The sequence below is a fragment of the Epinephelus lanceolatus genome, chromosome 20 (genome assembly GCF_041903045.1).
Source record: "Epinephelus lanceolatus isolate andai-2023 chromosome 20, ASM4190304v1, whole genome shotgun sequence".
In the NCBI taxonomy this organism is placed as follows: Eukaryota; Metazoa; Chordata; class Actinopteri; order Perciformes; family Serranidae; genus Epinephelus; species Epinephelus lanceolatus.
The window spans coordinates 8,600,227-8,612,563 of NC_135753.1; the positions used below are offsets into that span (position 1 = coordinate 8,600,227).

At 41.9% G+C, this 12,337-nt stretch overlaps 1 protein-coding gene across 1 annotated transcript; it reads left to right on the forward strand.

Annotated features, from left to right (window-relative positions):
- Nucleotides 1-712: 712 nt before the first annotated feature.
- On the forward strand, nt 713-9,418 carry msl2b (MSL complex subunit 2b). Its single transcript, XM_033639382.2, has 3 exons — nt 713-2,084; nt 4,227-5,599; nt 7,585-9,418. The coding sequence occupies exons 1-3, from the start codon at nt 1,943-1,945 to the stop codon at nt 7,882-7,884; spliced, it is 1,815 nt and encodes a 604-aa protein (XP_033495273.1). The 5' UTR covers nt 713-1,942; the 3' UTR covers nt 7,885-9,418.
- The last annotated feature ends 2,919 nt before the right edge of the window (nt 9,419-12,337 follow it).

Consider the following 12,337-nt stretch of genomic DNA (forward strand, 5'->3'; position numbering starts at 1 on the left):
ACTGGGCTGTTTTTGTGAAATTATAAATGAATTTATGCCTGTGTAACATGCATTAAGTTAATAAGATTAATTCAATCTATCATATCTTTTTTTAAGTTAAGGTGGTTCATACAAACATTTGCAAAAACATGGAGGCTAACAAAGAAAGATAGGGGAACAATACAATATGCCATTGTAAATCCATGTTGTCTTATTCATTCATTCATTCATTCATTCATTCATTCATAATTTGGCCCTGTAGTACTTCAAAATAATGTTCCAAGTCAGTTGTAAACTGACAACATTCATAAATATAAAATTTACCTAAACATAGGAAGATTTATTTATTTATTTTTTTCTGTGAATAAATGAAATAACATTTCAACATTTAAAAGAAATTCTAAGATAAACAAAGGTCTTTGTCAAAAACAGATATCTCCATTTTGATTTATTTTCCTTAAGAAGGTTATTTTAATTATTTTTTCTGGTCCCAGGAGTATCATTCAAACTGGTGTTGGTTTACTCATTGTAAAAATGGCTTTTATTACAGTTAGTATTATTGTTCTTTGAAACTTGGTTTGTTGATTAATTGGGTTTATTAATTAAATTACAAATCTGGGTAAATATAAGACTTGTAAAAACCGTTTCCACCATCGATGTCATTCCATTATTTTTTTTTTTAAATAAACCGCGTTCCGTGTATTCTCGCGAGATCTGGGAAACAGCGCCCCCTTGTTTATGTGTGGAAAAGCGACAGGAGGTATGAGGAATACTCCGCGGCTAACGATAGCAACGTGCACAAATAGGGATTTATTTCACTTTTGGTCTTCTCTGACACTCTGGAGGTCTACCAAAAGCTGCAAGAGGACATAATTTCGGCTAAAGCCCTCGGTTATTCTGTTACACTCCAACCGAGGCGAGCAGCGAGAACGAGAGACCCCCGCTAATCCCGAGAAGAGGGGAAGCGGCCTGCTTTTGTAGCCGGCTTCCCGGTGCAGCTCAGACGGCGAGCACTGTCACCAGAGCCCGGTGCTTCCGCTGGTTTATTTTTCTTTACACCGACAAAAGCGCCGTTGGGTGGAAATTATTTTTGTTTTAATAACCACAACGTCTCCATCACCCATTTCCCTTCATATCGACGTGCTGCTGTCGGTATTAGTCGCCCAGGAGGAGCGTTTGAAGCCGGGGCGGCCTGTTTTGTTTTCGAGCCGCCTTGAATCTCCGCGAACAATAACACAACCATAACGAGCCTGCTGGGGCTGCACTGCCGAGCCAAATAGGAGATACGGCAGCCTCGGTGTGAGATAATAAATGCATTGTGTGACACTAGCGCTGGACGGACGTGAAGACCCGGGACGAGCATGCATGTGGACTATGGAATTATCGAAGGGAAACCACTGCAAACCGGAGCACTTTGTCACGAAAGCCCCTGTTTGAATTTCGGAGCTGCTGCTGCTAGCTAACCAGCTGTAAGTAACGTTAAAAGGCCACTGACGGAGGAAAGAGCGCCACACGATGCTTTGTCTAATCATAACTCACGGATTGTATGGATTCACACAGAACCGACTTGGGTGAATATATATGCATGCACGGCCTGCTTGCCAATGCACTTGTAATCTTCCCGATCAAACGCAGCAGTGCATTCAGAGCTGGGACATCACATTGAGGATGGATTGGATGTGACTTGGGATGAGTAACCTCGATTGCTCCCTGCGCAGACTGCTATATATGTGGGATTTACCGACGGGGAACTGAAGCAGTTGTATCCACATATGCTCTCCTCAAAGCCACCAGACTCCGTTGAAAAAAACAGTGATTTTACCGGACAGAACCCAGGAGTTGCTGGTCTACCGCCGCCGCCATCGTTTAGTTTGTATGTGTTTTTGTGTGACTTTGGTGTTTTAACGTATTAATACATCTTAACGGACCGCACCGGACGGGAGCCCCGGGACAGGCAGCTGAGATGAACCCGGTGAATGCGACCTCTCTCTACGTGTCCGCGAGCCGTTCGGTGCTGCAGTGCGACCCCCGAGACCCCCGGGCCCTTGCGGAGCTCTGCAAGCTGCTACCGTTTTTCCGTCAGTCCCTGTCCTGCTTGGTTTGCGGTAAGTGTGTGGATTTCATTTGTTTTTTTTTATTATCTCAATGTGTATAGTGTATAAAGGGGTGTTTTTGGAGAGGTTGTCGGTAACGTGCGTTGTTGTCAGCTGTGCTCGCGAAGGGAGCGAACCTTTTAAATAATGCTGCTTTCAGGTACAGTCGGAAATATCTCAACCCTCACTCGTAATAAATTATGAGCCAAGCAGTGGTGGGAAGGAAACAACCTAAAATGCTGCACTTAGGTTCATTTTAAGGTACTTGTACTTATTTTAATATTGACATTTTCATAGGGGTATATTGTACAGCTTATTTCTCATCACTCGTATGGTAAATCAGTCATAGGTACTGATTAATTTGCAAATTGATATTTATCATTAAATATATATGATGTTGACCCTTTTCAATAAATCAAGAAAAGCTTTACTTTGGAAAATAAAGTTTTAAACATATAAACAGTTACTTAAGGAGGACCCCCCCCCCCATTTTTGATTTGTGTTTTATTTATTTTAAATGTGTTTTGTGTCAAGTTGACACGTATGTATCACTTGGGTTTCTGTGTTGTTTGTTTTCTTCAAAATATAACGGAATAAGTTTAATAATGTAAAAAAAAAACAGCACAATTAAATAAAATCAGGCAAAGTACAGAGAATGAAATACTATAAAACACTTAATAATGAGAAAAAGACAATATATAAGAAATGGAAGTCAAATCAAGATAGGCTATGAGAAGTGATTTTAAGTTATTCAAAATAAGATAGATTGTTAAAATAACAATCTAATACTTAATACAATGTAACTCATATGTAAGGGATAATTTACAAGGTAATAACTTTAGTAATAACTTTATTTTTATAGCATTTATCTTAACAGAGTTGCAAAGTGCATGAAAATAAAAATAAAAAAAAACCCAGTTGCAATGAATGTTATGCATCGATAATAATAAATAAAAAACTGTGTGCATAATAAGTACTAATTTTTAATATTTACGTACATATAGCTATAAATATTTACCTGTGTTTATAAGTAAAATATTTGGATATTTCTCCCACCACTGTGAAGTCTGAGAATCGTACCAGGTGTGTTTTGGAAATTCAACTGCGCTGTTTCCAACGCGCTGTGAACGCATCATAAGTCTCAGATACACCCATCATGACACACCCCCCTCTGTGTGCGATTTGGCAGCATCGGGGCGTATCTCTGTTTATCGTGTTGAATAACAGTCCCTCCACATACTGGATATTATGCACCTAATCTCTTTCACACCCTCCTCATCCCCAAATACACATCAAAGTAAAATATATGCACAGAAATTTTAAAAACTGCAGTACTTAATATAATTTGTGCACAGCGTTAGATATCGATGGCTTTAAATGTACAGGATAAAATAGGCTGCTAATGTCAGTTGGAAAATAAATCTGACCTCTGATGCCTGGTTTTCACTGCTTATGCATATGTAGCAACTCTTCCTTATACAGGGAATATCTCATGAGGTAAAGGAGATATTTGTGTTGCTGCGATTTTATTGAGGAGAGCAGCTTTATTGCACTCCCAGATAACCTCCACCTCCACTGCATAAATAATAAATCAATATCAAGGCAGTCCATACATTGTGTTAAATATAGATTTTTCTGCCGCTACGTGGGATTTATCAGACAGGCAGTGCAGAGTGTGTAAGGTTGGTTGTTTCTCATGAATGGACCTTCATCCTTTTTTTTCTCCTATCTGCAGCTGCACTCCCTAGTGACCAGCGTTGCTAAGGAAGCTCCTCTCAAAGAGGGGTTGTCATCCAGTCTGGCAGATTGCCAGGCACTGCTTAGGTTTACAAACTGTTTTAGGAAGCTATAAAAACACAGCAAAAGAGGAAGCAATCATTTGTAAATCCTAATTATTCTTTCACTACACTGACACTTTCCAAAGCCATGGCCATAATTTATCAGATCATCGGTTTGTTTGGACAGTTATGTGCCATATTTGTTGGTTAGATCAGAATTTTATTGCCATATTTATCATGATGTCAAGCTGTGTTGCTTTTTCTGGTGCCTGCGAAAGTCTGTGAATTAATCATCAGTGTGAGCTGTTCTGCACTGTTCCTGTGAAATGTGTAATGTATTAATGTCTTCTATATTTGCTCTTTCTATTATCTGTAGGTAACTTGCTGCAGGACCCCATCGCCCCCACCGACTCATCATGTCAGCATTATGTCTGTCGAGGCTGTAAGGGTCAGAGGATGCAGCTGAAGCCATCCTGTAGTTGGTGTAAGGACTATTCCCGCTTTGAGGAAAACAGGCAGCTCTCCTTGCTTGTCCACTGTTACAGGAAGCTCTGCCTCTACATTACCCAGTCGCCGCTCGCTCCACACATAGCCAGCGCAGCGAGCGACTCACCAGACCTCCAGGCCATCCTCAACGAGGGCCTCACTCTGGCTGAGAGCGAGCCAGAGGCGGAGGACATTTCAGATTCAGTCAGCCTGTCGCAGACGGCCTCCTCCTCCGATGTGGTCCAGCCTGATGAAGCTCCACTAACAAAGGATCTCAAGGTGGAGGAACCAAGCCCTGTCAGCGTAAACGGGCTGCACGATTGTAACGGCCTGGTCAGTTCGGACACACTGCAACCCATCACCATAGAAACAAGTGGAGGTGTTGCAAAGCAGGAGAGCTTCTCAGAGGAGATCCCAGTGTGTGTGAGCGTCACAGGGACTGGGGAGGCAGGACTTTGTGACATCAGCACTTTTGGGGATGACCTGAAACATGGCGGGGGGTCGTTGTTGTTGAGTGTTGAGGAAGTGCTCAGGACTCTGGAGACAGACACTGACCCTGACCCCAACCCCCAGCCAGACTGCCCCCCCTCTGTACCTCAGTCCAGCCTCAACGGGCCTCACTGCCCTGGCCCTGACTCCTCCCGCCTCATCCCCTCCCTCCCACGAGGGAACAGCCCTCGCCCACTCCAACCTCACCCGCAGCCTTCACTGCAACCTCCCCCTCAGCCTTCCACTGTCATCCCCTGTGTCCCCCCTCGGTACCACCGCAAACGCTCCCGCTCAGAAAGCGACAGTGAAAAGGTGCAGCCCCTTCCCATCTCTAGCCTCTTGCGAGGTCCTCCCCTCGGTGCCAACAGCTCCCCCTATCACCCTAACCCCGGTGCTACCACCAAACAGGAGCCCAAGTTCCCACAAGCCACGCCCCACCCACACCTGGCCCCAGTGCCTAACGGTGGTCCCCCCAAGGTGGGCAAGACTGTGCTCGTCCCCAACAAGGCGTTGAAAAAGCCAGTGGAGCACCATGGGGGCCCCAAAAAGGCTTACACCAAGGCCAGGCAGGGGGCCCCCAAGCCCCGTGCACAACCCCGTGACAGAGTACCCCCACACCCCCATGCTCACCCCCTGACACACCCACCCAGCCCCTCGAAGCCACTGTATAAGAAGCCTGTGGAGAAGAAGGGCTGCAAGTGCGGCCGAGCCACACAGAACCCCTCGGTGTTGACCTGTAGGGGGCAGCGCTGCCCTTGCTACTCCAACCGCAAGGTGAGAACACGGCTGATGAAGCTCCAGGCCTCTTTTAATTACAGCACAAACCCCCACCCAATGTGCTGTGTGTCTGTTGCTGCTGCCACAGCCAGAACCACTAATATGTGGAAATGTATTTATCTAAATTGCTAAAATCATCAAACAAAATGAATTTCCACCTGGGGGCTCATTACATTTAAGTGACTGCTTGTCTTTGTTTACATTGTACTATAGTTTTACGGCTAATTTGTTTCTGTGGGAGTTATGCATGGGGAGGAAATATTGTTGACATAGTGATAAAGAGTTTTAGCTGTTAGGGAAGTTAGACGTCTACAGCAGTGGTTTCCAGACTGTTAAAACCACAGCAGCACTCTTTCACAGTGATTTTCTTTTCATGGCAACCTCCCACACACACAGCACACATGCAGTGTTTGCACCTAAAAATGACACCACGAATATCTGTTACAACAATTAATTTAACAACTTAGAAATCAAACTAACATACTATTTCTTAATTAATAGCAAAATTAAGATATATGAGGATGTTCTAAGAATCCTGAGTAAATTATTTGTTTCTGAATTGTTTGAGCTAGACTACTTTGCTTTGCAGTTTTGTGAACAAATATTTGACTTAACAAAAAAAAAAACAGAACACACTGGTTAAAAGTTTTTGTTTTTCCTACAGAAGTTGATAAATGTATTTTATGGTTGATGAAAAATTAGCAGCTGTATTGTGTTCATATCTAAATCTACAGCAGATAACAGGTAAATAGTGTGTGTCTTATGATTTGAACCTTAAACCTTTCGTTTGACACTATGAACTCAAGGTCAGCTGACTTGCTTGTTCTGGAGCTTTTGACCACATCACAGAGTCCTCATCAGCACATGTAGTTTGTTCATTTGTCAGGGGACTGTAGATATGGAAGCTTAATTATGAACACCTCCTTTTGTTTTATTCAGAAGGGGGGGGGGAGAAGTACAGCGATCTGGTACTTAAGTAAGAGTAGCAATATCGGAATGTAAAAATACTTTGTTACAAGTAAAAAATATGCATTTAGATTTCTACTTAAGTGAAAGTCCAAAAGTATTGGCACAAGTACCTCAAAATTCAACTAAAGTGAAGTACATGAGTAAGTATTTTAGTTACTTTTCCACCTTTGGTTTGACAGTTCATTCCTAATCTTTTAAACTAACAATTTATGAAGTAGTCTTTCTGTTATGAGATAGTGAGTGTGTATACATCAACATGGACAACCTGTTTATGATCAGGTTTTTGGAGTATCCCGTTTGTGTTTGATCATGTAAACACCATATCTTGTTTTCAAAGACCATATCCAGTTTGTGAGAAACCCAAATATGCCACCTGGAGTTGCCCAAAAGAAACTAGAATACTGTTGCATGTATACACCTTACCCCACTTACTGAGCGTGGCCGACCACCTACTCAGGCGCGGCTTCAGTTAAGTCATGGAACAGTAACACAAACAGAGGCAGCAGCAAAAGCATCTCACTTCTACAGCGATGAAGAAACAGTGTGTTTTTTTCTTTCGGTAATGGAAGAGGCCGCGCGTCTTCATCCACTGCTCCCCTGTCCTATGCGGTGAATGATGGGTTGATACCTGTCGAAGAGGACAGTGTATAAAGAGTAGTGTAACCTTAGCCTCTTTCAGGAATAGCATTAGCTCAGTACAAAGTGTGTGTGTGTGGTTGAGAGAGAACGGTGATAGGTGTTAAGAGCAGAGAAGAAATAAAGAGTTGAGTTGTCAGGTGGTTGCTATTTGTAAATATCACAGCGCCTGTGCAAATAGAGTGCAGAAATCCAAACCAGGTTGGTAGTTCTCTGTGCTCATGTAAACAGCGTAGCCTGAATATGATTATAACCAGGATAAGCCTCATAAACGTGTTATTGTGTCTATGTAAATGCACTCAGTCTTTGGATGATCTTTTATGTTGTTGTAATTATTAATTAGATCACAGTGTTATTAATTCTGATCGCTTTTCTAGGCGTGTTTGGACTGTATCTGCCGTGGCTGCCAGAACTCCTACATGGCCAATGGAGAGAAGAAGCTGGAGGCCTTCGCTGTGCCAGAGAAAGCTCTGGAACAGACTCGTCTTACGCTGGGCATCAACCTCACCAGTATCACCGCAGCAGCCCTCCGTAGCCCGGCCACCAGCTCACCCGGCAACACCCTTCTCAACGTCACCACGGCTACAGGGGCACCTGTCACGGCCACCTTCCTATCGGGGGCCGGGCACGACAACAGGGGCTTTGACGATTCACTGGAGATGCGGTTTGACTGCTGAGGTCTCGCCCCTCCTCCGGTCAGTCACATTCCCCGCCCCGCCAGCTGGGCGTTATCCATCTGGGCGTGCCAGGGACCTGCAGTGGCGGAGCCAGAACAAGGCAGCTACAGTGACAGGCGATAGTGAGGGTCACCAGCTGAAGCTGAGGAGTCACCCTCTACCCATCGCCCGAAACTGCACCATGCTTGTGGTCTTGCATACAGATACAGTGTGAAGAAGAAAGAGGAGATGTAGCGTTACTGTATGTTCAGAGATTTCCTTTCAGTGCGGATAGTTTTTGTTTTCTTCTCTACTATGGGTAATGTGTAGAGCATGTTGTGTAGCTAAGTTGGGAGTGTTGACCACGGTCGCACGCCGTTTTGTGTGTGTGTGTGTGTGTGTGCGTGTGCGTGTGCACATGTGCGGGCGTGCATGTGAGTGTGTATGTATGAGGGGAAGGGTTTGGCTTAGAGATGAACTGTATTAGCAGGAACAGAGACATCATCATCATCATCATCAGAGACTGGTGTAATTTATATAAAAGAAAACTTTTTGTACATGGACGTTTCAGTTTCCATTTAAGAAGACGTTTTATGATATATTTTATAAGTTACATTAAAAACCAATGGAAGATGGTGCAGGGGCAGAGCTGCATTCAACCAGAATATTTTCACACAGGTAGATTGTATTTTGTCAATTCTGCTCCACCACTAGAAATTACAGAAAAAGACTCTTGAAGAACACAACCTCAACATAATGCTAAAACATAAACATTTACAATAACATTTTTGATAACTTTCACTGCAAGAAGCAGGACATGAATTTAACACCACCAGCCAAATGTAAGTTTCAGTTTTGTCTGTTGAATGTTTATACTCTGTGAGCTACTGTCAGACACCCACACATTATTCTAAGATGTTATTGTATACTAAAAACGTATATAAAACTGATAGGATGGTGAATTTAGAGGTCAACCAACCATTGTGGCTGGTGGAGGACAGAACTTCTGTCTCTGGTTTGCTGTTGGATTATCAAGGATGTAAGTTAACCTGTTTAATCATTTGTGTGTTCTTGTATTCAGCACTTTTCCCACTTTTTCCACACACATCTTAAAACCACCACATTTCTGATCTGTCCTTGCTTGTGTTAAAGACTCTGGTTGATTGCAGGCCCCGCACGTTGTTATTCACAAGTTTTTGGTTTCTGGAAGCTACACACTTGCTGCTAAATACCACAAAGGACTCTAGAAGGAGAGCACACCTGTTTTCCTCGTTTTTTGTTTTGTTTTGTTTTTTTATTTTAATAAGTTGCGTTAACAACATTTGCAGTATTTATTGGACGTCTCCTAACATAGGTTAAGTGTGGGGCGGCGGTTTCGCCCACTCTGCCTGTTGAGTCTGTCGATCCGGTCGGGACTGTTCCTGTCTCAGTTAAGTTGCTGTCTCCTTCTTAGTGTTAGTCTCTAAAACAGTTTTTGTTCTCCCTCGGGGCATTTAAATACCTGTAATATAACTGTAACATATTTCCACAAAAAAGAAAGAAAATCAAAAACTTACCAAGTGTTATGTGATTATTTGTTTCACTCTGGCTGAAGTCTGAAGTGTCCACTCTTCTGAGGAGCTGCAAGGTGTTGTTGGTTGGGCCTGCAGTGCTTCAGGTAGACACTGGAGGGCAGCATTGAGCTTCATGTCTGCAGGTCTTAAGTCTAAAAATGATCGGCTTTAAAGGTAGGCTAATTAAATATTCATTAACTTGAATTTCTGCAGTGTTAATTGCCACAACCATTTTATCTAGTTTCATTTACCCATCTTTTAATTTATTTTGTTAAAATGAAGCTCTTCTGCATAAAAGTCTATGTTTCTAATGTTACAAATCCTTAAGCCTACCACTGAACCTAGTACTGCCTCTGGGACCAATGCATAAGCAGTATGTAGGGCCTGCTGGCCTTCCATGTCTCTCACACACCTTTTGATATTTTTTTTTGCTTCATAGTTTGCTTTCTCTCCCTTTCCTTCTGCCCTTTCTTTTCTTAGTCGGATCCCCGGGTACCTTTTCTTGGAGAAAGATAGAACAGTGTAAGCTGGTGCTCCAGCAGCATAAGCAGTCACTCACTCGGCTCCAGACGAATCCAGCGGCAGGGACCGACTAAAGCAATTTGGCCCTTTAAGGGACGAGAGGGGCCACAGAGAGCTTCTGCTATGTTTTTTTTTTAAGTTCAGTCCTTCAACTGATTGATTCAACCAATTTTGATTTAGTTATGGCACAATAATTTATAAGAAATAAAAAATGCAAACAAAACCAAACTTTTCATCTCAGGGTTTTGGAGGGCCACCCTCCCTTTGGGGCCCTGGGTAATCAGTTCCACTTTCCCCTCCACTCTGAGACCCCTTCCTGTTGGAAAAATGTAGATGAACCCAACTCTACAATAACCATATTCCTACATAAAACCTACCTCTGCATGGGACCAAATATATATGACCTACCTTTATACTATTTGTCTAAAAATCGGTCTGAAATTTAAACATTTTCTTAAAAAGCATTAAATCTAAGTGTCTGTGGACAAGCTGTATTTACTTATTTTTTTACACTCCATGTGTGTGCACATCTTTGATATTCAACTTGTTATGAATTCACAGATATAAAAATACTTGAATGTGCGTGTAGTTTCTGAGATGCAGCCGTTTTCTGAACATACTATATTTAGTTGGCACATGGAACGACGGTTTTTACTTACATAAAATGGAATATATAGAAAAAACAGCCATCTAAAGACAAAATAATAATGGTTTTACGGATTTTGAAAATTTTCTTCAGATTTGTGCTGAGAAATTCAAAATTTCAGTTATGGCCATAAATGAGCCAATAGACACAGTGTTGGTGTTTTTCCAGATTTTGCGAAAATCCTGACATAGATCCAAGTGTGACATTTCATGTGATCTAGAAATATTAAAGTTAAACTGTTAGATACTTGACTAAAGTATGTCCATACCTCATTTCAAGACTTGAGACCAATCACAACAAATGTTGTGGCGTTTCCCCCCTATCATACTGAAAATACTCTACATTCTGAACTGCATAGCCTACGTTTTCTTTTTATCATCAGTATGTTCTGTAGCCGCCCTTACAAAAAAATGTACTGTTGTATGCAGTGTGCAAACTACTTCATGATAACACTGCCCCTTGAACTCTGACCCCCTTGCTGAACGGTATTAAGTAATGTAACCTTGGAGATACAAAGCACCATTAGTTGAGCTCACCAGAGACAGAGGTCAGCCCAGAACTCTCTGCTGTCTTTTCTTTGTAATGTGTTTAGTGTAACTCCTCAGTAATTTGCAATACATATGCACTTCTCTGTTGGTATTTTCCTAGTTATGTCCGTTTGTTGTTGTTTTGTTGTGTCCTCTGTGATTATATTTTGAGTCAGAATAGCCAGAAAAACCTGTTTGCTTGCATTATGCAAATTGTGACCACATGCAGTCGCCCATCTTGGTATTTCTGTCATACCGCATTTGACATATCATGGGATGAGACATACTAAATATTTTTCTGGCATACTAAGTAGTATGGTAGTGTGGGTAGTGGAACCCACAGAGTGCCTTTGGGCACCAGCAGGTGGCAGACAAGCCTTTAAAATGATGAGTAACTTTTAATAAACCATATTAAGAGGACTGATCAGGGGAAAGGTTGCTTTTATTCTGCCACCCTTTGTAATTATCTCACCGTTTGGCTCCTTGCAAACAAACTTTTTATACAAAGTCATGGAAAAACTGGGAAAGTCATAGATTTTCACAATTTAATTTTCAAGCCCTTGAAAAAGCATCTAAGTAGTAAAAATCATTGAAAGTTTTGGAGAAATCATAGAATTTTGTTGTGTGTTAGGGTAAGGGTTAGAAATGAACGGTTACAGTAATCGTCTGTAGATAACTTTCCACATCTACCTCCAAGGCTTAAATAAGCATATGCCTACATTCTTATGTTGCTGCATTGTTTTTCACACTAACATCCAAAAATTAATTTATAATCAAATGCATCGAGAATATAGTTAAAGTATAATCAGTTTCATTTTCTCTCATGCTTTAAAGTCAGTGCCAGACTGATACATAGTAAGTGTTTTTATGACTGTGCCCTTAGTCTGAGGCATTTGAAGTGAGGTTAAATAATCCAGGCTTTTACTAACGGATCACCCGCTGTTATAATTACTTGATTTTTGGCAAACTGCAGAGCTTTAAAACTTGAAACAATTCTTGCACTATACTTCAGGACACCAGGATTATTCACCAGATTTTTTAATGCCCTCATTAGTGTGTCTGTGGTTGTTTTCTGGTCTGTTGATCAGTTATGCAAATTTAAGATAATCGAAATATTAAAAAATATTTTAATTTTAAATAAATAACATTAACATCGGGCGGCACGGTGGTGTGGTAGTTAGCACTCTCGCCTCACAGCAAGAGGGTTGCCGGTTCGATCCTGGGTG